Source organism: Cricetulus griseus, assembly GCF_003668045.3.
Source record: "Cricetulus griseus strain 17A/GY chromosome 1 unlocalized genomic scaffold, alternate assembly CriGri-PICRH-1.0 chr1_1, whole genome shotgun sequence".
NCBI classification, from domain to species: Eukaryota; Metazoa; Chordata; class Mammalia; order Rodentia; family Cricetidae; genus Cricetulus; species Cricetulus griseus.
Genome location: NW_023276807.1, coordinates 253,136,582 through 253,159,345, shown reverse-complemented (window position 1 = coordinate 253,159,345; position 22,764 = coordinate 253,136,582). Strand labels below are relative to the sequence as shown.

Below are 22,764 nucleotides of genomic sequence, written 5' to 3'. Positions count from 1 at the left end.
GCATGGTTTTCTAGATCTAATGGGCTTATAAAATACATGTGAGATCAACTGAGTAAAATTCATGCCAAGTCACTGAAAGAAGTTTCTGAATGCTTCTTTAAAAGGTGATGTTACCCTGCACACTGTAGAACAAAGGACACTGAGCAAGGCTAAAGAACGATGAAGGAAAGTTTCCAAACATCCAACCGAACTATTAATGAAACATAAGCATAGAACAGTGACATTTGCAGATATGCAAATTAAAGTGAATTATATTGCAATCTCCCCTTTCTCAGAAAGTACCTGGTGAATGTGTGCCACCAAAATGAGGAAGTGAACTGAAAAAGGGGAAGATGTGATTCTAATGCCATGGGGGTCAAAGGAAAATTTTAGGTTGATGGTGAAGAGGGTACCAGGAAGACCTGTAGATGGAGTCCAGATCAGGGCAGGAAGACAAACATCTCGATGATGCTGCGTTCACAGATGAAGACTGTAATTGGTGGATCATGTGATGATGTTTGACCACACTATGGTCTGTTGGCAAATTTTGTGATTGCTGAATGAAAGGTCATTGACACTTTGAAAAAGGAGAAGACAAGACACAAACTACAATCAGATGTAATCATGGTAACTGTGTAGCTTAGCTGCAAACAATACTAATAAAGAAGGCAGGATAATCAAAGCAGAAAGCACCTATTTAGTGGTGTGTGTGTGTGTGTGTGTGTGTATGGTGAAGCAAGAGTACTTGTTTCATCATCCAGATCTTGTCTGACCTAGAAAGACAAAGGGATATTTCTATTGGAAGCACTGGTATAAATCATTCCAAGACTTGCTTTTGGGGGTAGGGTTGGAAGTGTGGGAGAAGAGGGTGATAGGTAAAACTTTTCTTTATAAGATTGGCTAACAAAATTTGACTGTTAGGCTGTGGTGTGGGTGGCAGGCAGAACTGGTCCCATTGTGCTGCACCTCCATGTGGCCTGCAGTCCCTGGTTGCTGGCCATGGAGCGGGGCTCCAATGGTGCTGCTGCATCTGGTCCTACTGCCATGCACAAGGGCTAGTCACCTGCAGCCTGTGGCCTGTCCAGGTTCCTTTAGCTGCAGGTGGAGTAGCCACTGCACCACCAGTGCTCGTGGTAGTAAGACATCCTCGTCTTCCACAGTAAAACCTATCGCAATGTGCTGGTTCTGGATGGTGTCATTCAGTGTTGTCCCAGAGAGGAATGAGTTCTCCTACCAGGAGATGATTGCCAACCTGCCTCTCTGCAGCCACCCCAACCCACGGAAGATGCTGATAATCGAGGTGGAGATGAAGAGGTCCTATGGGAAGTGGTGACACACCCCTCTGTGGAGTCTGTGGTCCAGTGTGAGATTGATGAAGATGCCACCAAAGACTCTAAGAGTTCCTGACTGGCATGGTCATCGGCGACTCCAGCTCAAAGCTAACCCTCCATGTGGGCGATGGCTTTAGTTCATGAAACAGAGCCAAGATGCCTTTGACATCATCATTGACTCCTCAGATCCCATGAGCCCTACTGAAAGCCTCTTCAAGGAGACCTATTACCAGCTCCTCGTAAGACAGAACTCAAGGAAAAACGGCATCCTATGTTGTCAGGGCGAGGGCTGCACCTGGACCTCATCAAGGAGACTGAGACACTTCTGCCAATCTCTCTTCTCTGTGGTAGGCTGTGCCCACTGCACCATCCCCACCTATCCAAGCAGCCAGATTGACTTCATGTTGTACAGCAAAAACCTGAGCACCAACTTCCATGAGCCCATGTAGGAGCTGACACAGGCCCAGGTGGAGCAGATGCAGCTGAAATACTTTAACTTGGAAATGCCCTATGCAGCCTTTGGGCTGTCTGAATTCACCTGCAAGGCCCTAGATGACAAAAGTGGAGCCTAGGTGCCACTACAACACCATTTGTGACCTCAATTGGACTGGATCAAGGAGCTTCCAAAGTGTTTGGGGTCCCAACCAGCCCTGGACCAGACTCCCAGATGACTCTTGCCCACCAGCCAAGTGTTACAATCCCCAGAATGCTGCCTGGCCTGCCCTGCTGGGTGGACACAGTCTCTGTGTCTGTCTATCTCTGTGGCATTTGACCCCCAGCCTATACCATTTCTGTCCAGCACTGTCTATGCCCTCTGTCACCCAACAAAAGAACATGTGTATTTATAACAAGCTCATTTTTTTGACTCTTGAAACTTTGTACAGGTATTACTTTGATGAACAATTAAAATTTAATTTCTTCTACCCCAGCTCCAATATATATATATTTATTTAAATATATATTAAAATATATCTAATATATGATATATTACTATATATAAACTATAATATATATAAATAGTGAATATTTTGGTGTATAGTAAAATAGTGAATTCTGTGAAATGCTGTGATTCTCTTCATTTTGCAGAGGTGCTATTGCATACCTGACTTGTGTTTCTGGTCACCCCTGTTAATCCTTTCTGAGTTTTTAATGCTTCACCTTTTAATACCCTGTGTATGATATGATATGGCTTCCCAAACCACTTTTGTGTTTCATTCCTTCATTTGGCTTCTTCATATGCATCGTGAGAGGAATAGATAGTATTCTGTTATGTCCTTTTTACACTGCGTTGAGATGTCCATCCAGAACCAGTTTATTAACAGGGACATTGACTAACACCTAACCTGGTAAAGTGAAATGATTTATTGACATTAGCAATTTTTTATAGAATAATTAATGAACCAAACTTAATAAATTTTAGGAGGCCTTTTTGATGTTGGTTTGTTTTACTCTGGTTTCTGTGCCGGCTTAGCCAAAAGGCATTTCTTGACACAAGACTTGCCCGGGCTGGTCTTGAACTCACAATGAAGCTCATGCTGGTCTCAAACTTGGAATTAGCAAACATCCTGCCTCAGCCTCCCAAGTCCTGGGATTACATTATTCCATTTTCACATGACTTTGTTATGTGAACTGTGGTGTCTATGAAATGTTGTGTGGATGGTATGTATAGCTTTCTTGGTGTCTTTCAATGTTCTGCCCACATTAGCATTTATTTGTCTGTGAGGTCAGAGTTAATGACACTTTCACTGGTCTTGTGGTGAGTAACCTTCAAGACTGTAACCAAAACAACTTCAAAAACCTCGGTGTGCCATGTGGTCATGTAACAGCTGAGTTAGAGACACTAGAAGTCTGGAGGAGTTGCATACACCATGCTCTGATGGCCATTAATACAGCTGACAAGTGTGAGTGAAACAAGGGGACTCGTTAAATGCTTAGGTGAAGTGAAAACTTAGGGTGGCCTTCTGTTTTCACCTGTAAAACTCAAGCTGTAGTGATGATTCTGTGTGTCTTCTCTCTGCACACAGGGAGCAAACAGAATGAGAGGCCGGCTGGGAAGCGTGGACAGCTTTGAACGGTCTAACAGTCTTGCTTCAGAGAAGGTATCTAGTCATAGTTCCCTAGTTCACCCAACACTGCTGCTTAGCCACAGCTGTGGGAAAGCGTGCATGCCTAATTATTTTGTGGTGAGATTGTTTTTATGGCCTTTAAGAAATAAATACTTGATACTCTGTTTGAAATAAGATTCTGGGTATTGCCAATTTGTTTTTCACCCAGCTAAGTTCCCATCCGTTGGGACAGGGTGCAGTGCATCCTTCGTTGGCTAACTCTGCTCTTATGTGTTGCACTGGGTATACTATTTGAGCAACTGTTGACCTAAAGCCAAACAAACTGAACCACCCAATTAACAACCCCCCCAATCAGAGACATTACCCTCCCCCACACAGCTTGTTGTTATTCTTTCTCCATGTTACTTCTTTTCCTCTTTTTTGTTTTTCCTTCATTTCAGCTGTAACACCATCCTCTTCTGGGTCACAGACAGCCCTAGAGAGGGTTTCCTGTTTCCTGTTTTCTGCATTATGCAACTAAGGACACCATCAACCTTTATTGTCCTAGTAGGAAAAGACAAAAGTACTTTCTATTAAACTCTTGTTGGCACCAGAGACCTAGTCCAGCTATGTGTCTTATTTGCAGCCTGGCTCAACAAGCCAGATGGTTTATTTATCGTGGTGCATACCTGACAGGATTGAAAGATTTATGTTGTCTCTGCACCGGGTGGGAGAGGAATTCCAGAAGGCTCCCTTTTGTTCATTTCCTGTTTTTCATGTCTTTTCAAAGGAACTTACCACAGGCATCATGCCACTGGGCAGAAATATCCAGAGTGCAGGAAGATAATTCACAGGCTTTACTTTTCTTTCCCCAAAAGCTTTGCTTCAAGCCCCAGATACTAGGGCACTATGATATTCTTTTGACATTACTGGGAACATGCAGATCCATAGGTCACAGAGATTAGGAGATCGCTGAACAAAGGCTCCGCCTCTTTTCCCCGTCATGGCCTCTTCATGTCTCTGACAACAATGGGAAGAGTACAGTAGCCCTAGCTTCTTACCACAGTTCGCCCTCAGGGGAAGAGTACCTTTTATCGGCCTTTCACTTTCCTGCCTATCTTTTCCGATGCTCTGTGACACCTGCTTATCAGCAGCAGCCGGTTGTGGTGAAATAGACAGATTAGTCTTCACCAGGGTTGAGTAAAAAGAAAAACAAAACAGTTTTGTCATGAGTCAGGAAGAGGGTTCCTCTGTCACTGCTCAGCCCTGAGTATCTGTGTGTCTGTCGTGAGCCTGGTAGGGGCAGACACCTCCTGGTTTGTGTTGTAGGACTTCTCACCAGGGGACTCTCCTCCGGGGACACCACCAGCCTCCCCTCTGTCCTCCGCCTGGCATGCTTTCCCTGAGGAGGATTCTGACTCTCCACAATTTCGAAGACGGGCTCACACCTTCAGCCACCCACCTTCAAGTTCAAGGAGGAAGCTGAACTTGCAAGATGGGAGGGCTCATGGCCTAAGGTCCCCTCTCCTGAGACAGAGTTCCAGCGAGCAATGCAGGTAGGTCCTGGCCTGTCCCCCACCATGGGACATAGTCTAATGTCATTTTGTTTGTGTCAGTGTGGATTGTGTTTCATGCTTTAGCCAGCTTTTTGGGTTCAGAAGGAGCAGAAAAACAAGAAATGCATTTTGTTTTCCTCAGTGGAGGTTTAGATTAAGATGTACCCTGAAAAATTCTCAGACATTTTAAATGGAAGCTTTTAATTTTTTATTTTGCTCCACCAAAAAATAGAGAAAACATGGAATGCAATTATTTTGCCTGAAAATGTATTGGCACACATTATATCCTGTCTTTTTTAATGCTGGCTCTGAGGGAGTCGTCAGCATAAATGGTCGAACCTAGAGCCTCTTGTCAGCCTGCAATAATATACTAGGTTGAGGGGTCATCTAAGTTCCCTTCATGCAGGAGACAACATTTGGCTGTGTTTTATTGCATAACAAATTAAAGCTAAGTGTGACAACTACCACACATTTTGCTTAAAACTGTATCTACAAAGGAGACTATATAGTTGCAGGCATTGTCCATTAGAGTGACCTTAAATAGTATTAAAAATAATTTAAGAAAATTGCTTGTTGTCAGGTATGAAGGAGTAAGGTACAATGTGCAGCTTCTGACCATTTAGCTCAAATTCATGTCTGGAAGCTCCTTTTTTTCCTCTTTCTTCCCTTCGTGTTTCATGTGGACAGCAGGGTTGCCTATCTGTGTGTCAGAGACGTTAATAAAACCGACGGAAAGTAGAACATCTTGTAACGTGGCCAATGTTAATATGAAGTGTTATCAGATTTGCTTTCATGTTTTTATCATGTTGTGCTCTCACGATATGATTTTCATTGCTGTTTTCTGATTGATTTGGATTCTAAAAACCCAATAGATTATAAAACACACAAGTTACATAAATAAAGAAAATCAAAGCAATTGTCTTCAGATCTTGTGTGTGTTTAGATTTAGTTTTCATGTGAAAACCAAGATTTTACAAATAAAGATTTCTCTTATTTTTACTCAAGACAATAAATCTCTTCCCCCTCAGAGGAAATTATTGTCAAGAGCAAAAGGTGCCAATCCTTTTGAACTGTAAATGATGTCCCTCTCAGTTCTGACCCGTATATTGTACCGTATACATTTCAATAATTTTTATTACCATCAGTATAAAAAAGGTGCCATTTATGTTCTGTGAAAGCATTCTACACCACGAACTTGTTTACTTTTTAAAAAAAAAGCCATGTGGGAGACTCAGTGCTTTGGATGAACAGTGCTGCAGGTCCACACAGGAAATACCCTGAATCTAATGTTTGGTGAGCCAGAGATATTGTGTATGATGATCGACATCAACCCAATATTTGTCTACAAAGATTCAGAAGGGATTTGTATCTCTAGAATAGTTGATCTTTGTACTATTCATGATCGGTTTACTCTCTAGAAATTGTTTTCCTGTAACTGTTTGTGTTTTCCTATCCTGACCGTAAGTCTGTTTTGCATGTAAACATGCTTTTTGTTCCCAAAGTGTTAAATACAACTTGCGAGAGAGTGAAGCCTCAGTGTAGACCTAGGTACAGGACTGCATGCTCCTGTCCTTAGACTCTGTGCAAGCTCCAGCTCAAAGCCTTTTGGGCAAAGAGTAAACTAATAGCAAGAACATGTTCCTATGCTTTTTCTTAGTAAATGAAGATTTTGCTAAAAAGCTAAATTTTAAGATGAATTTGCTGTATTTTCTGTACTCAGCATTCTCCCGTCAACCCGACGCATGCACAAGGAGAGTAACTCTTCCTCCAGCCTTCCAAGCCTTCACACTTCCTTCTCCGCCCCCTCCTTCACTGCCCCCTCTTTCCTGAAAAGCTTTTACCAGAATTCAGGTAGACTGTCCCCACAGTATGAAAATGAAATCAGGTGAGATGGGTGTGCTGCTTTCAAAGTGCCATTTTCTCCGGTGATGCATTGCGAATGTTACTAAAAAGTGGCCGGTTAATGTTAGAGTGACCCTTGTGAATCTGTGTGCTTGTTTTAATCTGCTTCTAATGTATCGAGCTTGACTCCAATTAATTTGATTAATAAAAATCATTAGAACTTGTAGTTACAAAGCTTTGTGATGATGTGACTGTATCTTTTTGAATTAAGTTTTTATCTAATAAATGCCGTTATTTGCTGTCGTCCCCGAATCTAAACTTTGTGATGTTGAGAAGGTACCATTATGTAATAAGAAGGCCTTCCTTAGTCTTGCTTCTATTGCATTAGTCTCTGGGTATATCTCCTGCACCCCTAAGCAGCTTGCTTACAGGATAAGTGCAATATCTGAAAGTACATTGAGTATCTCTGAGGCCTTTCCTTGATTTTTCTCAATGAAGGGCCTCTGCTCTGAGACTCACTGTATGCTGCTAAGTGATGTGCTCAGGATATGTGTCAGTGGATACTCTCAGAACATGAGAGAAATCTGAACCTCGTAGCTTTTCTTTCAGTTTTTGTCCATGTGGTAGAAAATTTACATAACTTTCATGTCACCCCCTTTTCAAAAAATTACATACTGTGAGCTTTAGAGTACTGCCTCTGTGTGAGCTGAGATCACATTGGCTATGAAAATACTATTTGGAGTGTTGTCAGTCTCTGGGGCATGGTATGATACTTCTAAAGGGATTGCTGTTGGCTCAATAATATGAATTTCCTTCCTGTTTTTGTTTCTAGATTGACTCATTCATTTTTACAACTGTCTAGTATTCTGCAAATATGACATGGTTTATCTATTTCCTTGTTGATGGACCATGCTGCTTGTTTCTAGTTGCTTGATGATGGGCAATCCTTGTAGTCAAGTAGAGGAATTCATGCTGTCAGTTCTCATGAGTGCCACTGATGCCTTCTCAAATACTCTTTTGTTTTATTTTCTTTTAGATGTAAGATATTCAAAAATTTAGAATTTAAGTAGATAAACCTCATTAACTAGTTACATTTGACACATCCTAGAGTTATTTCTGAGTATTTTTTGACTATATGTGCTTATTCTTCGCATTGGATTAGTTCAGTGTGCTCAAACAGAATTCTATTCCTGGTGACATGAGGTCAATGAAATAAAGAATTTTCAGGGGAATGCTGTGGGGAAGCCTGCCAAAGAGAGGATGATGTAAATGAATTCTGCAATGAGCTTAGAGAACCAAGAGTCTCCACCATCTCCATCCCTGTCCTCTCCTCATCACAGCGTCTCCATCACTGTCCTCTCCTCATCACAGCGTCTCCATCACTGTCCTCTCCTCATCACAGCGTCTCCATCACTGTCCTCTCCTCATCACAGCATCTGTCATCTCCAACAGTTGCCTCTCACTGGAATGTACCACGCAGCAAGTCCATTGATAGGATTTAACTGCTGCCTTAGTTGAATAAGCATATAGGGAAGTCCAGCCTTCTTCCTTAAATAGGAACACCCCCCCCCATGCCAGTCAGAAATAGCCATAAAGAACCTGAAAGGTTATCAGTAACTGATTGTGGACCATAGACATTTTTGGATGTTGCCCTACATATTTAAAGGTTCCTTCCATTGTTTACTTTGAGTTTGTTGATTTGTCTTTAGGAATTCATGCTTATTTGTGTGTTTTATTTTTGGTGGTCACTTCCCATAGCCCCCATATCTTATGTTAGTGGAAGGATGCTGACATCACTAGGCAGAGTTTTCTTTGGGAAAAATTCATTATTTAGTTGCTGTGTCATTTGCAGTGCTGTTTTTGAATGTGTAGAAAAGTCCTCATCTTTCAGAATACTGAAGATTGTAAGTAGTTTTAGATGTTATTTTCAATTGTGAGAAATTCTAAAAATCAGAGAATAGTTTTCCCCAAATCTTTTTTCTTTTTTGAATTTAAATTAAAAACAATCTTATTTTACATATGAATCCCAGTTCTCTCTCCCTCCCATCCTCCCATCTCCCCATCATCTCCCCATCCCACCCCCCATCCACTCCTCAGAGGGGGTGAGGCCTTCCATGGGGATTCATCAAAATCTGTCATATCATTTGGGGCAGGACCAAGGCCCTCCACCCTGTATCTAGGCTGAGAGAGTCTCCCTCCATAGGGAATGGACTCCCAAAGCCCATTTGTGAACTGGGATAAATACTGGTTCTACTGGACTGCTCAAGTCACCCAGCTAGCACCCAATTCAGGGCTCCTAGTTTGGTCTTATGCAGGTTCCCCAGCTGTCAGTCTAGAGTCAGTGAGCTCCCTCTTGCTCAGGTCAGCTGTTTCTATGGGTTTCCCCAATATGATTTTGACCCCTTTGCTCATTACTCCTCCCTCTTTACAACTGGACTCGGCTTAGTGCTTAGCTGTGAATCTCTGCTTCTGCTACTGGATGAAGGCTCTATGATGACATTTAAGGTAGTCATCAATCTCATTATAAGGGAAGGTCATTGTAGGTAGCCTCTCCACTATTGCTTAGCTCCTTAGTTGGGGTCATTGTTGTAGACTCCTGGGAATTTCCCTAGTGCCAGGTTTCTAGTTAAGCCCATAACAGCTTTTTCTACATGGTATCTCCCTCCTTGCTCTCCTTCTCTGTTCTTCCCCCAACCTGACCTTCCTGATCCCTCATGTTCTCACCCCCTCCCTTTCCTCCCTCCTCTCTCTCCTACCTCCCAACCCCTCCCCCCACCGAGCTCCCAATTTACTCAGGAAATCTTGTCCCTTTCTCCTCAGTGGATCCATGTATATCTCTCTTATGGTCCTCGTTTCCTTGCTTTTCTGGGATTTTGAATATTAGACATAGAGCGAAGGATAACTAGCCTAAAATCCACAAACCCCAATACTTTTAATTTAATAGCCTAGAGTCAATAGGTCTGAAGTACAGTTTGGGTAATACAAACCCTTAAACTGTTTTCATTTAGAAGCACATTAGCCCTAAACACACAGAGCAGTGGCTCACATCATGTCACCTCTCCCCAGGCCATAAATGGAAGGACATCAGAAGCCTGCTGTCAACCCTCATCTCCTAGGTCATTACCTCTTCTGACCTCACACAGCAGAGCCACACTATAAATGGGATGATAGAATATCCTCTATTTCTGCATCTGTCTTCTGCTAACATTGTTTTGTGAGATTCGTTCCTGGTTTTAGGCACACTTCAGTGTGTTTAGTTTTATTGTTATGTAGTGTATTACCTAATATATCCCTGCCCATCTATGCTCTTATGAATGGACAGGTGGTTATAGGACTTTGGTTTCTTAGAGTGCTGTTGTGGCAATTATTGTGTATGTTATCAGTTGTGCTTGCATATGTAACATTAATGGATATCTGCACAGTGAATATATTCGACAAAATGTGTATTCTTAGGTTTATCCAGCTAACAAGTCACTTAGACATAAATGTACTATGTACAGCCTTGAAGAGAATACATATTTTTCTATTTTGAAATAATATCAAATTTATAGAAAATTGAAAAATGCTGGAGGATCCCCTTTAATCCTTTATCTTGATTAGTCAGCTTTAACCATTTGTTGCATTTGCTGTACATGTTTACATTTACAAGGCTCTCTCTATGCACAAATGCACGTGTGTGTTCTTCAGCCTAGGCTGTGTGTCAGTAGATGGCTTGAATCACATGCTTTGCCATTAGTATACCAGGGTGATTGTCCCAAGATGATGGCATTCAAAAGAATGCTTTTAATTCAGTGGCTTCTGACCTCTACATCTCTCATTACCACTTCTAATAGAAGGAACATCATGTACATATGGTTACTATGGTATCTTCAACTATTCATAATGATGAAGGAAGTATATAGTATTACCAGCTATAATTTTCCTGTCACTTGGGGACCTAATATCTTTCTAATTGAAAAAAAATGAATCTCTAAATGTTCACAGTCAAATAGGGAATAGGACACAGCAGAATGTAATCTAACAAGCATGTTACTTTTAAAAACAAGTCTACTGTCGTGAATTATTAAGTCATCTGAGGGTACTAAGAAAAAGGAGGCAAGGTCTTTTGAATGTCACAGTTTCTTGACTGATAGATTCATTTGCACAGATTTGAAATTACAAAGGCAAAGGAGTAAGTGTGCTTTTATTATTAATACCTTAATTCAAATTAGTTTTTGAAAGCTAAACATTATTTTCTTCATACCTAAGTCATAATTGTGCCTGATGATTCATATTTTTATAATGTATATTCCCCAAATTTGATATTTCCTTTCCAGCAACAGACTTCTTTGTTGGTGAGGAGTTGCTTCTCAAGCATTAAACTTATATTTAAAAATTATTTATATTGAAGTTTGTTGCTCAAAGTAAATGTTTATTTTTAAAAGTGATGTTTATTACTTCTATTCTCATAAAAATTTTAATAAAAAAGAATAAGATATTGCTGATAAGGTATTTGAGGTATAGTTTTGATTTTATATTTCACTTGTGTTCATTTTAAATATAATTATTTACTGTGGCTCACTGTTGAGTTAATTTGCCTGTGATGAATTGATGATTTATGGAAATGCATCTTATTTTAAGTCTCTCTTTGGGACAATTATCTCTCTTTGTTCTAATGAAGTTCTTGTTTCCCTGTTACTAGACAGGACACTGCTTCAGAATCAAGGTGACTAACACTCTAAACACTTCATTTAGTGGATTTTCTGATTTTCCAATGAATAGCCACTTCAGTTAAAGATACAATTTTGGTTGTCTTCTGAATGCATGCTGTCATTCTGCATTCTCTCAGGGCTGTGTGTATGGAAATGTGCCCTGTGGTGTAATCAGAGATCATGGAGAGCCATGTAAAATATAATTGCAAGCTCAAGTCCTGTTTCTACTCTCTTCTGTATTGAAATTCCTTTAAATCTGAGGTCTCCAAGAAAATGCTAACTGAAATTTAAAGTTCCACCAGGGTGTTAGATAGCTGAGAGATATTAATGTGCAGATGAGTTCTGATCCTAGGAAGATAGAGAAATGAGAATCCTTGAGGAAGCACACCAAGGCAGAGGGATCTAGAGATGAGCACAGTCTGTTTCTACTCATCATAACCACTGCCATATCAGTTTCTGTGAGACACTGCTAATACTTTACAGATGTCGTATTGGCCACAGTCAGGAAAACACCAAGTTTCTGGCTATGGATGAGAATGATCATGGTGACACCTATTGCTGGAGGATCACTCACTTTCTCTGGAAAACATCCAGCCCAATGTCACTGTGATCAGCTGTTTTCCTGCCTTTCTACTTTTCACAATTGGCCTTTATCACCAGTCTCATGAGAATACATGCCCATCTCCAAATCAAAGTCTAACACTTTGATTTCTTTGTAGTTGCAATAAAAGTATTAAAGATTTCACTGTGATGAGCTATTCAGGGATGGAAACAGAAACACCTTCAGAGAATCATTTGGCCATGATGCTAAGTTAAAGCGACTCTTCTGAGAGTCATTGCTGATGACACGTTTTTGGTAGTTGTATATATGATCATTTATAGACTATTTCTTCCATTTCAGAAGTCTAAGAGAAACAAGATCATGGTTCAGTGATAGAGCAGTTGTGTAGCATGCACAAGGCTATGAGTTTAAGTTCTAGCACTGAAAAAATGAAAGGGAAAAATGCTGTAGGTCTAAGTGTTTTGCCTTGAGTCCTTTGGGTTTGGACATTGTCTAGCCTACATTTTTTAAAACATGGTACTAGACTGATTCTGGGAGAGGTTGTATATTTTATTAGGTATGGTTTTATTTATCTTACATTTCAGGGGCATATGAATAAATATATAACCTACCCAGAGGCATTTTAAATCCAATGTACAAAGCATTTTCTCACTATTTGCATTCAGCATGTAGAGCCTAGGGTATAGAACTCTTCATTTGTCTTGTTCTTTTTTCCTGTGTGTTGTTCCACTGACTAATCTCTCACGTTTGGTTCATACTCAGATACTGTAGTGATTTCCGCTAGGGTGATGGAATCTTAGTTCTGCTTAGTTAGGAAAGATTTTTCCATAGCATGACACGTGTTTGCCTAGTTGAAAGCCAGAACTTTCACACACTGGTAGTGCTGCTGATGCAGTCATAAATTAGTGAGCACTGTGGGTTGTGTAGGAAAGAACTAAAGTTTCATCAGTTTGCTTAAGAAGGCAGCCTTCTTAAGACATTCATGGAGGGGATGCTTTTCAGTTTTTGTTGAATAGCTGCTTTTGGATTAGTGAAATTTTGTTCTTTCTCTCAACTTGTAATGCACTGTGGTTTAGATAAAGTTTTTGCCAGCAGGTAGTCATGATTTGAACTTTAGGATTCGTGTTTTGTTGGGTGCTAGGAGGCGGAGGATGGTCAGGGGACAATTTGCTGCTCAGTGGAATATGCTGTACATATCGGCAAGAGAATTTATCTTATTGCAAACTGGGCTTGTCTTACCTTAGTAGGAAAATTGTCATCAGCACACCTTCATTCCATGCAGTACCCAGTGGATTTAGTCTTATTTTTTTCTGCTTTTTTTGATTCTTCTTTTTCTTTCTCTCCATTTTTTATTTAAATTAGAAACAAGATTATTTTCCATGTCAATCCCAGTTCCCTCTGTCTCCTCCCCCTTCTTTGCCCCCCAACTAACACCCTACCTATTCCATGCCCTTTCTGCTCCCCAAGGAGAGTGAGGCCTTCCATAGGGGGTCTTTAGAGTCTGTCATATCCTTTGGGATAGGGCATAGGCCCACCCCCTTGTGTCTAGGCTCAGGGAGTGTCCCTCTGTGTGGAATGGGCTCCCAAAGTCTATTCCTATGGGGAAATCTTGGTTCCCAAACTGATAGCTGGGAAGCCAGCATGGGACTGATCCAGACCCCATGAATGTGGGTGCCAGTGAGGAGACCTCGGAAATCTATGGGGCCTTTTGTAGTGGATTTAGTCTTATTAAATTAAGCAAGTGTGTTGCAAAATTTCTGTGTTCACAGGAGCCCAATGTTAACAGTAGCTGATGTTCAGGAACTACACCTGCTTGCTGGAGGGTATACCAAAACATCATCTACAAGCACTAGTTATCACCTTCCATCCATAGTTCAATGAGTACTGTGTACAGAGTACCTGGAGCTCGCTTCTCAGCCCAGGTGGTGATACACACATAAGGGAAAATATGGACACACGGTGTCTGATTACTTTAAAAATACTTGCATGTATGTATAATCTACCATGGTAAGGTATTTTCACTTCAGCCTATTTAAATGAGCATATAAATTTTTGAATTGCATTTATTGCAAAGCAAAGTAGTGAGACATTTACATAACAAGGTCACTTATGGTACTTTCAAGTTACTTCTCTGCTGGAATAAATTTTTCAAAAATTGGAAAGGTCATATCAAAGGATTTCATGGTCACTGAAGACTGATTTTTTTTTTCCTGCTAAAAGAGCAAAGGATCACTGAATCTCTGATAGTTGTTTGTGAAGATCCTAGAGCTTTGTAGGAACTCATACAAAGGTCATAAATATATTTTCACAATAAAGCATAATGGCTTGAGGGTCTGGACTGTGGACTGCCTGTTCCTATGCCCTCATTGTCACAGAAGTGAGCAGGTTATTTAGCCATTTTCTAGTTAGGGTTTCTCACGATCAATGGAAACCATAACACCCACCTAGTGTAGCTACTATAAAGATGAAACCAACTGTGCCTGGAACTGTTCAGGACAGTGCATGGTATGTGGTGTGTGTCCTCTGTCTTCCTCAGTATCGGCACTGCTGTAGTAGACACCACAAGCAGTTTAGGTTTGACGTTATACTTGTTCTAAATCTCAAGTTTAATAAGGACATTAAAGTAAAAACTAATGTAGTTACGGCAAAAAGTCAAATGAGAAATAAAAAAAGTTCTCCCTCATCGCCCTCCTACAAATACCCAGCTCCTTCATCAGGATACAGGCAAGCAATGTTTCCTACAGCTTCCGTTCCCTACGTGTTCACATTCGTGCAAACTCCTGACTGCATGCTGGTCAGACAGCGAGCTGCTGTAAGTCGCACATGCACACTGCCTGGCTAAGTGTTCCCCTAGGAGCTGCCTTCCAATTGCATTTACAATGCCGTGCATTTCTTCTCTTATTAAGTGAAACGGGGCAGCTTTCAGCTCATCTCAGCAACGAAGTGCTTTTGCAAAGTGAGGCTTTATGAGTAAAGGGGTCCATATTCTACCATGTACACATTTCCTTCCTGCATTATTAGCACACCTTTATACCACTGAATTTTGACAATTAAGTCCCAGATATGGATGAAAAATGTGTCATCTGGCAGTTTAAAGTTTTCAAATGTGGGCTACTTCCAGGGTACTTTTTTTTTTTTTCTATTTTGAAGCAAATTTTTTTTCATTTTTTATTTGAATTAGAAACAAGATTGTTTTACATGTCAATCCCAGTTTTCTCTTCCTACCCTCCTTCCCTACCACTCCTCCCCCCAACTAATACCCTACCTATCACATATCCTTTCTGCTCCCCAGGGAGGCTGAGGCCTTCCATAGGGGTCATCAGAGTCTATCGTATCCTTTGGGATAGGGCCTAGGCCCACCCCCCGCGTGTCTTGGCTCAGGGAGTATTCCTCTAGTGGAATGGGCTTCCAAAGTCCACCTATGCTAGGGATAAGTACTAAACTACTACAAGAGGCCCCATAGATTTCCGAGGTCTCCTCACTGAAACCCATGTTCCTGGGGTCTGGATCAGTCCCATGCTGGTATCCCAGCTATCAGTCTGGGGAGCAAGAGCTCCCCCTTGTTCAGGTCAGCTGTTTCTGTGGGTTTCACCAGCCTGGTCTGGACCCGTTTGCTCCTCACTCGTCCTTCTCTGCAACTGGATTCCAGTTCAGTTCAGTGATTATCTGTGGGTGTCTGCTTCTACTTCCCCCAGCTGCTGGATGAAGGCTCTAGGATGGCATATAAGTTAGTCATCAATCTCACTATCAGGGGAGGGCAGTTAAGGTAGCTTTTCCTCTGTTGCTTAGATTGTTATTTGGTGTCATCTTTGTAGATCTCCAGACAAATCTCCAGACAGATCTCCCTAGTGCCTGATTTCTCTGTAAACCTAAAATGTCTCCTTCTATTATGGTATCTCCTTTCTTGTTTTCTTCTATTCTTCCCCCGACTCAACCTTTCTGCTCCTTCATGTCCTCCTCACCCCTCCTCTTCTCCCCTTCTCATTCTCCTAGCTCCCTCCCCTCTCCTCCCTTGCTCCCAATTTGCTCAGGAGATCTTGTCCCTTTCCCCTTCTCTAGGGGACAATGTATGTCTCTCTTAGGGTCCTCCTTGTTTCCTAGCTTCTCTGGCAGTGTGGATTGTAGGCTGGTAATCCTTTACTCTATGTCTAAAATCCACATATGAGTGAGTACATATCATGTTTGTCTTTTTTGTGTTTGGGTTACTCGCTCAGAATGGTCTCTTCTAGTTCCATCCATTTTCCTGCAAGTTTTAAGATTCCATTGTTTTTTTTTTTTTCCCGCTGAGTAGTACTCCATTGTGTAAATGTACCACATTTTCTCTATTCATTCTTCAGTTGAGGAGCATCTAGGTTGCTTTCAGTTTCTGGCTATTACAAATAGTGCTGCTATGAACATCATTACTTTTATAAAATAGCCACCATAAGGATTGCATTTGACAGACAACAATGAAATTGACCCCGATTCTATTCAGTTTTGTTTTCAATAGTTTATAAACACTCAACTTATCTCTAGGTAAGTATTTCAGGGTGATTTTTATTTAAAGGTGTTTTCAATTCATTTCTTAAAGTATAAATATTCAGGATCCTTTGAATTGTTTTAGTCTAGTTTTTGTAGAAGTACTTTAAAAAACCAAAAAGCAAAATAGTGTTTGTTGAACATTCACCTGCAAGGCATTGCCTTAGGTGCTCTCTCAGTGCTCAGTATTTCATAGCATGTTCAAAAAGTAAATTACAAGTTAGATGAGGGACAACACCTAATAAACAAGAAAAGGTGTTTTTCATTAACAATATTGCCATTGTCAGTGTTTACAGAATAGACAACTCAGTCTATTCTATAGCACCTTGTGCCAGAAAGACATAAGATAGATTACCAATGAAGACTTTGAAGGGAATAGATTTTTTATTTATTCCTGATATGCTAGATCATTCAGTATTTTCTTTGTCCATTTTACTTAGCCTTTTACATAAGTTCACATGGTTGTACAAAATACCTATATGCCCATATATTCTATGGCTATTAGCAGAGTTCTTGCTACTGGCTGTTTCCCACCACCTATGAACCAAGTGGTGAACAAGTCACTCCAGCAAGGTAACATTACAGAAATTTAGATAAGGAACAGTCCATGAATATTCATGAGGACAGATGGAGAGTATGTGAATCAGAAATGCTGAAAGGGAAATGCGTGAACTATGGCTTCCCCAAATGATTTGAAGGTGAGCTTTTCAGTATTGCGGGGAGATTTGAACATTGGTCACCAGGGAGGTTCTCACCTTAGTCAGGATACACACCAAAGGAGATGGGAGTGAATCGGCTACTTCCTAAAATAAGACAGCCTGGCACATGGGAAATGCAAGTTAGCTCATCTTTATGTCATTTGTCACCCTTAATTTGGTGAACCCATAAAGAGTTTGAGGCCAGTCTGGGCTACATGAGCAGTTATCTCAACAACAAAACCAAAAACCAAATAAGCAAAAATAGAAGGTGGAGAATGGAGAGGAAGAGGGAATGAGGGGGGATAAGAGAGAGGGGAAACAGGAAGAAGGAAGGGAAGAAAGAGAGAGAGAGAGAGAGAGAGAGAGAGAGAGAGAGAGAGAGAGAGAGGAAGCAGCCACAGCGTTTCCTGATAACCATGAGTGCATATATACAGAGTAACTGTGAGGGAAAATATAATGATATACAGAGTAACTGTGAGGGAAAATATAATGATATACAGAGTATCTGCGAGGGAAAATATAATGGGCACCTTGGAAGGTCTCTCCTCATATTATAAACTGCCTCAGAGAGCCCGTGGCTTTTCTTGTTGCACATTGTTTCTGAGCTAAGGCTAACTTTTGTGGGGATTAATACCTGTAAATATTGCTGTCTTCATCATTGTCCCAGGACAGATCAAAGACTGCAGAGCTTTGAAACATAAAATATTCTTACCACCACCAGCAGCTACCACCATGGCATGCTCTTCTAAGTGCAAGCAGAGCTGGTCTCAAAATAACCTCACATCACTCTGACCTTCATTTGCACATAGCCTAGCAAATGCAGAAGTGTCTTTTCTTTAAAAACAAAGTTCTTCTACCAAAACAGAATTTCCAAATGTGAGTTTCCAAGGTACAGTGACTGGACATCCCCACGCCAAAGATTAGGGATCTTAAGTCAGTTTTTTGTTTGTTTGTTTGTTTTTGGTATTTCGAGACAGGGTTTCTCTGTGTAGCTTTGGAGCCTATCCTAGCACTCACTCTGGAGACCAGGCTGGCCTCGAACTCACAGAGATCTGCCTGCCTCTGCCTCCCGAGTGCTGGGATTAAAGGTATGTGCCACCGACACCTGGCTAAGTCATTTTTTTTTAAACTAAGTTGGATAATATCTGTCCACTCTCCCTGATGGGAAATCTCAGTGCACACCAACATATTAAACCATCTTTAAGGCATGTTGCCTACAAACCTAGCTAGCTTTTTTTTTGAGGAAAGTCTCACTGTGTGGCTCTAGCTGGCCTGGAACTCAGAGACCCACTTGCATCTGCCTTCCTAGTGCTGGTGTCAAAGGCGTGTACCACCATACCTGGCTGGTTAACTGTTTAAAACTATTTATATATAACTCTACAAAAACCCTCAGGTTAACCATTCTGCTGATATTTGGGTTATTTTCTGCCGTGATCTGGATGTTTGGTAGCTATCAATTCTAACAGTCACATTAGGTTGTATGATCTTACACCTAGAATGAGGAGTGAGCAAAGGTCTTTCTGAGCCTTGTGCAGACAGCTTCCATTGGATCAGGTTCGTTTCCTGGGCAGTGCACAAGTTCATTGCTTAAGAATGACATTAAGCATGTAAGTTCCTTCCCTGCATAGGGACTCAGATGAGAACCAGGGCTGGTTGCCTTCTAAGGAAGGAGTAGAAACAGCTGACTTTCTGTGATTGGGCTGTGACCTGGATTGCAGTTTTTCCAAGATGTGGTGGCTGGTATTGCCTCTCCCTGTTGCCTGTGCCTTGTGCTTGCCTGCGGCAGAACTTTTGAATGGCTTGCGCTCCCGTTTCTCTGTGAAGTATGTGTCTTCCTTACCAATTACATTTTTGTTGGCCTTCTACAGTGATGGAGAAGGGAGAAAAAGAACTTCATCCACCTGCAGCAATGAGTCCCTAAATGCAGGGGGAACCCCTGTCACTCCTCGAAGAATCTCCTGGAGGCAGCGTATTTTCCTCCGGGTTGCATCTCCTGTGAACAAGTCCCCTTCAGCAATGCAGCAAAAAGGTCTGTGTGAAGTCAGTCAAGAATTCCTCCTCACAAATGTCCGAGGTTAGGGAATGCCTAATGTGTAGACATTTAGGAGAATATGGGGAATCATAGCTTCCTGTGTGCCCTGTTGCAGCTCATTTTAAGTGATCATTATAAAACATTAGACTACATAGCTGGTACATGCTTGACTGGATGCATAAGTGAGTGAGATTTTTGACTTGGGTGTTACTTTATAATGCTAGGGAGATATGCGCTATTATGTATACCCGAGAACCAGAAAATGATATGCAAGAGAATTTTGAAGAGAAGTAAATGAGCCAATAGTGCATATTAGAGATTTTAATAAATTCCTTTCTGAAAATTCAGAATGGGAAAGTGAACCATGTGTAATATTTGAATAATGCAACTGAACAAGCTTCACATAACACTGATAAATAATTTGCCACTGTAGAGAAAATGAATCCATTTTGGACACATAAGAAACACACAAATTAGTTATATATTTGGCCAAAGTGTATAAATATGTTGGAAAGTTTCACACAGTTGTGATCATCTGTGCTTCATTTTCTGATCACAGAGGGAAAGAGAGAGGGAGGGGAAGGTGATGCTTCATTGTATTTATCTAAAAGCAAAAAATGAGAGATTAAGTATACTGAGGTGTCAAGGAGCTGGCAGCAGTCACCGGTATACAGACACAGGAGTAGCAATGGCCTAAGAGCAGGGATCAGTGAATTTACAAACAGAATAAACTGGCATTGCTGAAAATGACACCAGCTCTGCCTAGGATGGTCCAAGGGCTTCACAGAAAAAAATTGAATATTTACACTCATTTTTTTGGAGAAACATATCCCAGAAAAGTTCTAGATTCATACTGAGAGAGTTTTCAGGCCAGAGGATTGTGGGGGATTGAACAAGAAGGGCACCCTGGATGGAAGAGTGAGACCTGAGGTTGGAAAATCAGCTTGGGGTGATCCTGGCACGATTTTACACGCTATTCCCAGAGAGCTACATATTGTTATTATTTTTTTGGCGATGTCAGCCATTATTGGAATGTTTTATGAGATAGGATCATTCTATTAGTAGAATAATAATTGGCATAAACAGAACAGCTGGAATAGTGGGAGAGAAATAGCTTGGGCAGGCCAGTTAAGGAAACTATGCCAGGAGGGAATGGCCTTGGTGTGTTGCTCAGAGTGGAAAGGCCTGGCATTGCTCAGCTGTGGTATCCTGTGGGGCTCAGCTGGTAGACAGGGACCTCAAGAGGTCACCCACACCTACTCACACAGCCCTGTGTCACACAGGCTGAGAATCTACACCGATGAATTGCAGAAGTGTCAACCCCTGGGGAAAGGCCAGTTTACTTTGCAGCCACTGGCTCTTGTGTTTCTGGGTGGAAAGAAGAAGTGGTGACCTCACGCGTGTTCTTGTTTCACTGCCACAGGGAAACCTGGAAGGGGAATTCAGTCTGAATTTACTTAAATCACAAGTTCCAGTAACTCAGAGCTACTGGGAAAGCGGTGTGTGAGCACCTTTCTGTATGCTGAGCAGCGTGCGTTCTGCAGGGAAGCCCCAACTGTAGGGACCGCTGCAGGATGCCACTCACTGTTTTCTTCTCTGCAGATGGCCTGGACAGGACCGAGCTGCTCCCGTTGTCCCCTCTCACTCCCACTATGGAGGAAGAACCTCTCGTTATATTCTTGTCTGGTGATGAGGACACAGAAAAGGTTGAAGAAAAGAAGAAATCAAAGGAACTAAAGAGTCTGTGGAAAAAAGCTATACACCAGCAAATTCTGTTGCTTCGGATGGAGAAAGAAAACCAGAAACTGGAAGGTTAGCCATTCAAGCAGGTCTAAGGGCGCCATATACACTCATTCTTGGGTGGATGCAAACTCTGATTGAATATTGGTTGGTTCTCTCTCTCTCTCTCTCTCTCTCTCTCTCTCATACACACACACACACACACACTCCTCCCTCTCTGCATGCGTGCGTGCGTGCGTGCGTGCGTGCGTGCGTGCGTGTGTGTGTGTGTGTGTGTGTGTGTGTGTGTGTGTGTGTATTATGGCTTGGGAAAGAAGGATTTAAAATATTTGCCTTTTTCTTTGATACAGCTCAAATACCAGTAGCCTTTTTGCATAATGAAGAGTGCAGATACATAGGATCCCTGAATTTACCAGGATTGAAATTTAGTATTGTTATGCATTACTTAAGGAAAAACTTTGGAAAATCTTTTTTTTTTTTTTGAATGTGATCTGTCAACTTCCAGGTATATTCATTCTTTCTGAGAAAAATACACCTATTTCAAGCAAATTTTTTCTGAGTTGTATCCAATTTAACTACCACTAATTAAATACAACCAAGCCAAAGTTTCTAGGTTTTATAAATTTTTCATTTTGTAAGAGTTGGTATGCTGGCTATGGCTCTTGACTCCTAAGTTTGTATATAACAAATGCTTTAGAATGTGTTTCTCAGCCCCTTAAAAAGATGATGTAATTTGTTTCAGTTCCAGTAGATCCAAAAGATCTCAGATAGTGCCCAAATAAAAAAATACACAAATGTCACTATTTTGGACAAATTACTTCACCCAAAGGGTTTGTTTTTCTATCTGTAAAATGAATGATTAGCTTAAGGGGGCCCTTGCTATCTCAGGTTTCCAGCAGATGTATAAATAGCGTTTTTCTCTCTCTCACTTTTGTTGTATTGTCTTCCAAAAGACATTTAAAAATGTAGGTGTTCACATTTCTGAGCTCATTTTCAGCTATAACATGCTCTTTGCTATACTTCAATGCAATTCAGGTTTTCATTTTTTTAAAATTAACACCACTTGTTTAATTTATTGTTATTTTCTTATCAGCATGCAAAGTGTATAAGTTACTCAATATCCTTAGGAAACAAGTCTTTTCCATAAGATTAAAAACTCAATTAGCTGTTACTGATGTGGTTTTAAGAGGTTATATGACACATAGTATACCCTCTGGAGCTCTCAAAGATTTTGGTAGGATTAGAATTCATATTTTTCAGCAATTAGTTTCATCTTGATTATCCTGCACATAAGAAGAAGTTGGCAAAAGATGATTAATGTTTTAAACATTTAAAGCATGGATTGTATTTCAGTTGAGAGTATATTCAAATCAAATCTTATATTCAATATCAAAGGATAGTTTCAGAATCTTGGGTTGTTTGAATGGAGAATGGCCTGGTAGGTTGTTTAGCTTAAGTGACTGGTGCAGGGACACTATGGAATTCACCTGAAGTCACAAGGTGGCACACAGGTGGAACAAATTCTAGAACACAGGGCTGCCTGTTATAACTCCCGGGCCCTTTTTTAGTATTCTACAGTATTTCCCAACTGTGTGTGCTAGTATGAAATGATGGGGTCTTTGAAAATGATTACCTGTCCTTACTATAAAATTTTACAGGATAAGGACAGAGAAGATGATGAGAACTCTTTTGAAAAGGCTTTAGCAACTCCATACTTACTTCATAGCTTAAGCAGAAAGGGCAAAATTCTAGTCGGATGGCAACCATTCC

The 22,764-nt window shown here is 41.0% G+C and overlaps 1 protein-coding gene and 1 pseudogene across 2 annotated transcripts in view; both read left to right on the top strand.

Annotated features, from left to right (window-relative positions):
• Positions 1 to 22,764, top strand: part of Tbc1d4 (TBC1 domain family member 4) — a 161,423-nt gene that overhangs the window by 122,268 nt on the left and 16,391 nt on the right. The window contains exons 9-12 of one of the 2 annotated variants that reach the window (XM_027394000.2): positions 3,335 to 3,409; positions 4,685 to 4,911; positions 19,091 to 19,296; positions 20,857 to 21,066. In XM_027394000.2, the coding sequence (XP_027249801.1) occupies positions 3,335 to 3,409; positions 4,685 to 4,911; positions 19,091 to 19,296; positions 20,857 to 21,066 (718 nt within the window). The remainder of the gene's footprint in view (positions 1 to 3,334; positions 3,410 to 4,684; positions 4,912 to 19,090; positions 19,297 to 20,856; positions 21,067 to 22,764) is intronic. The other variant, XM_027394001.2, reaches the window with a different exon arrangement.
• LOC103160758 lies at positions 979 to 2,229 on the top strand (annotated as a pseudogene).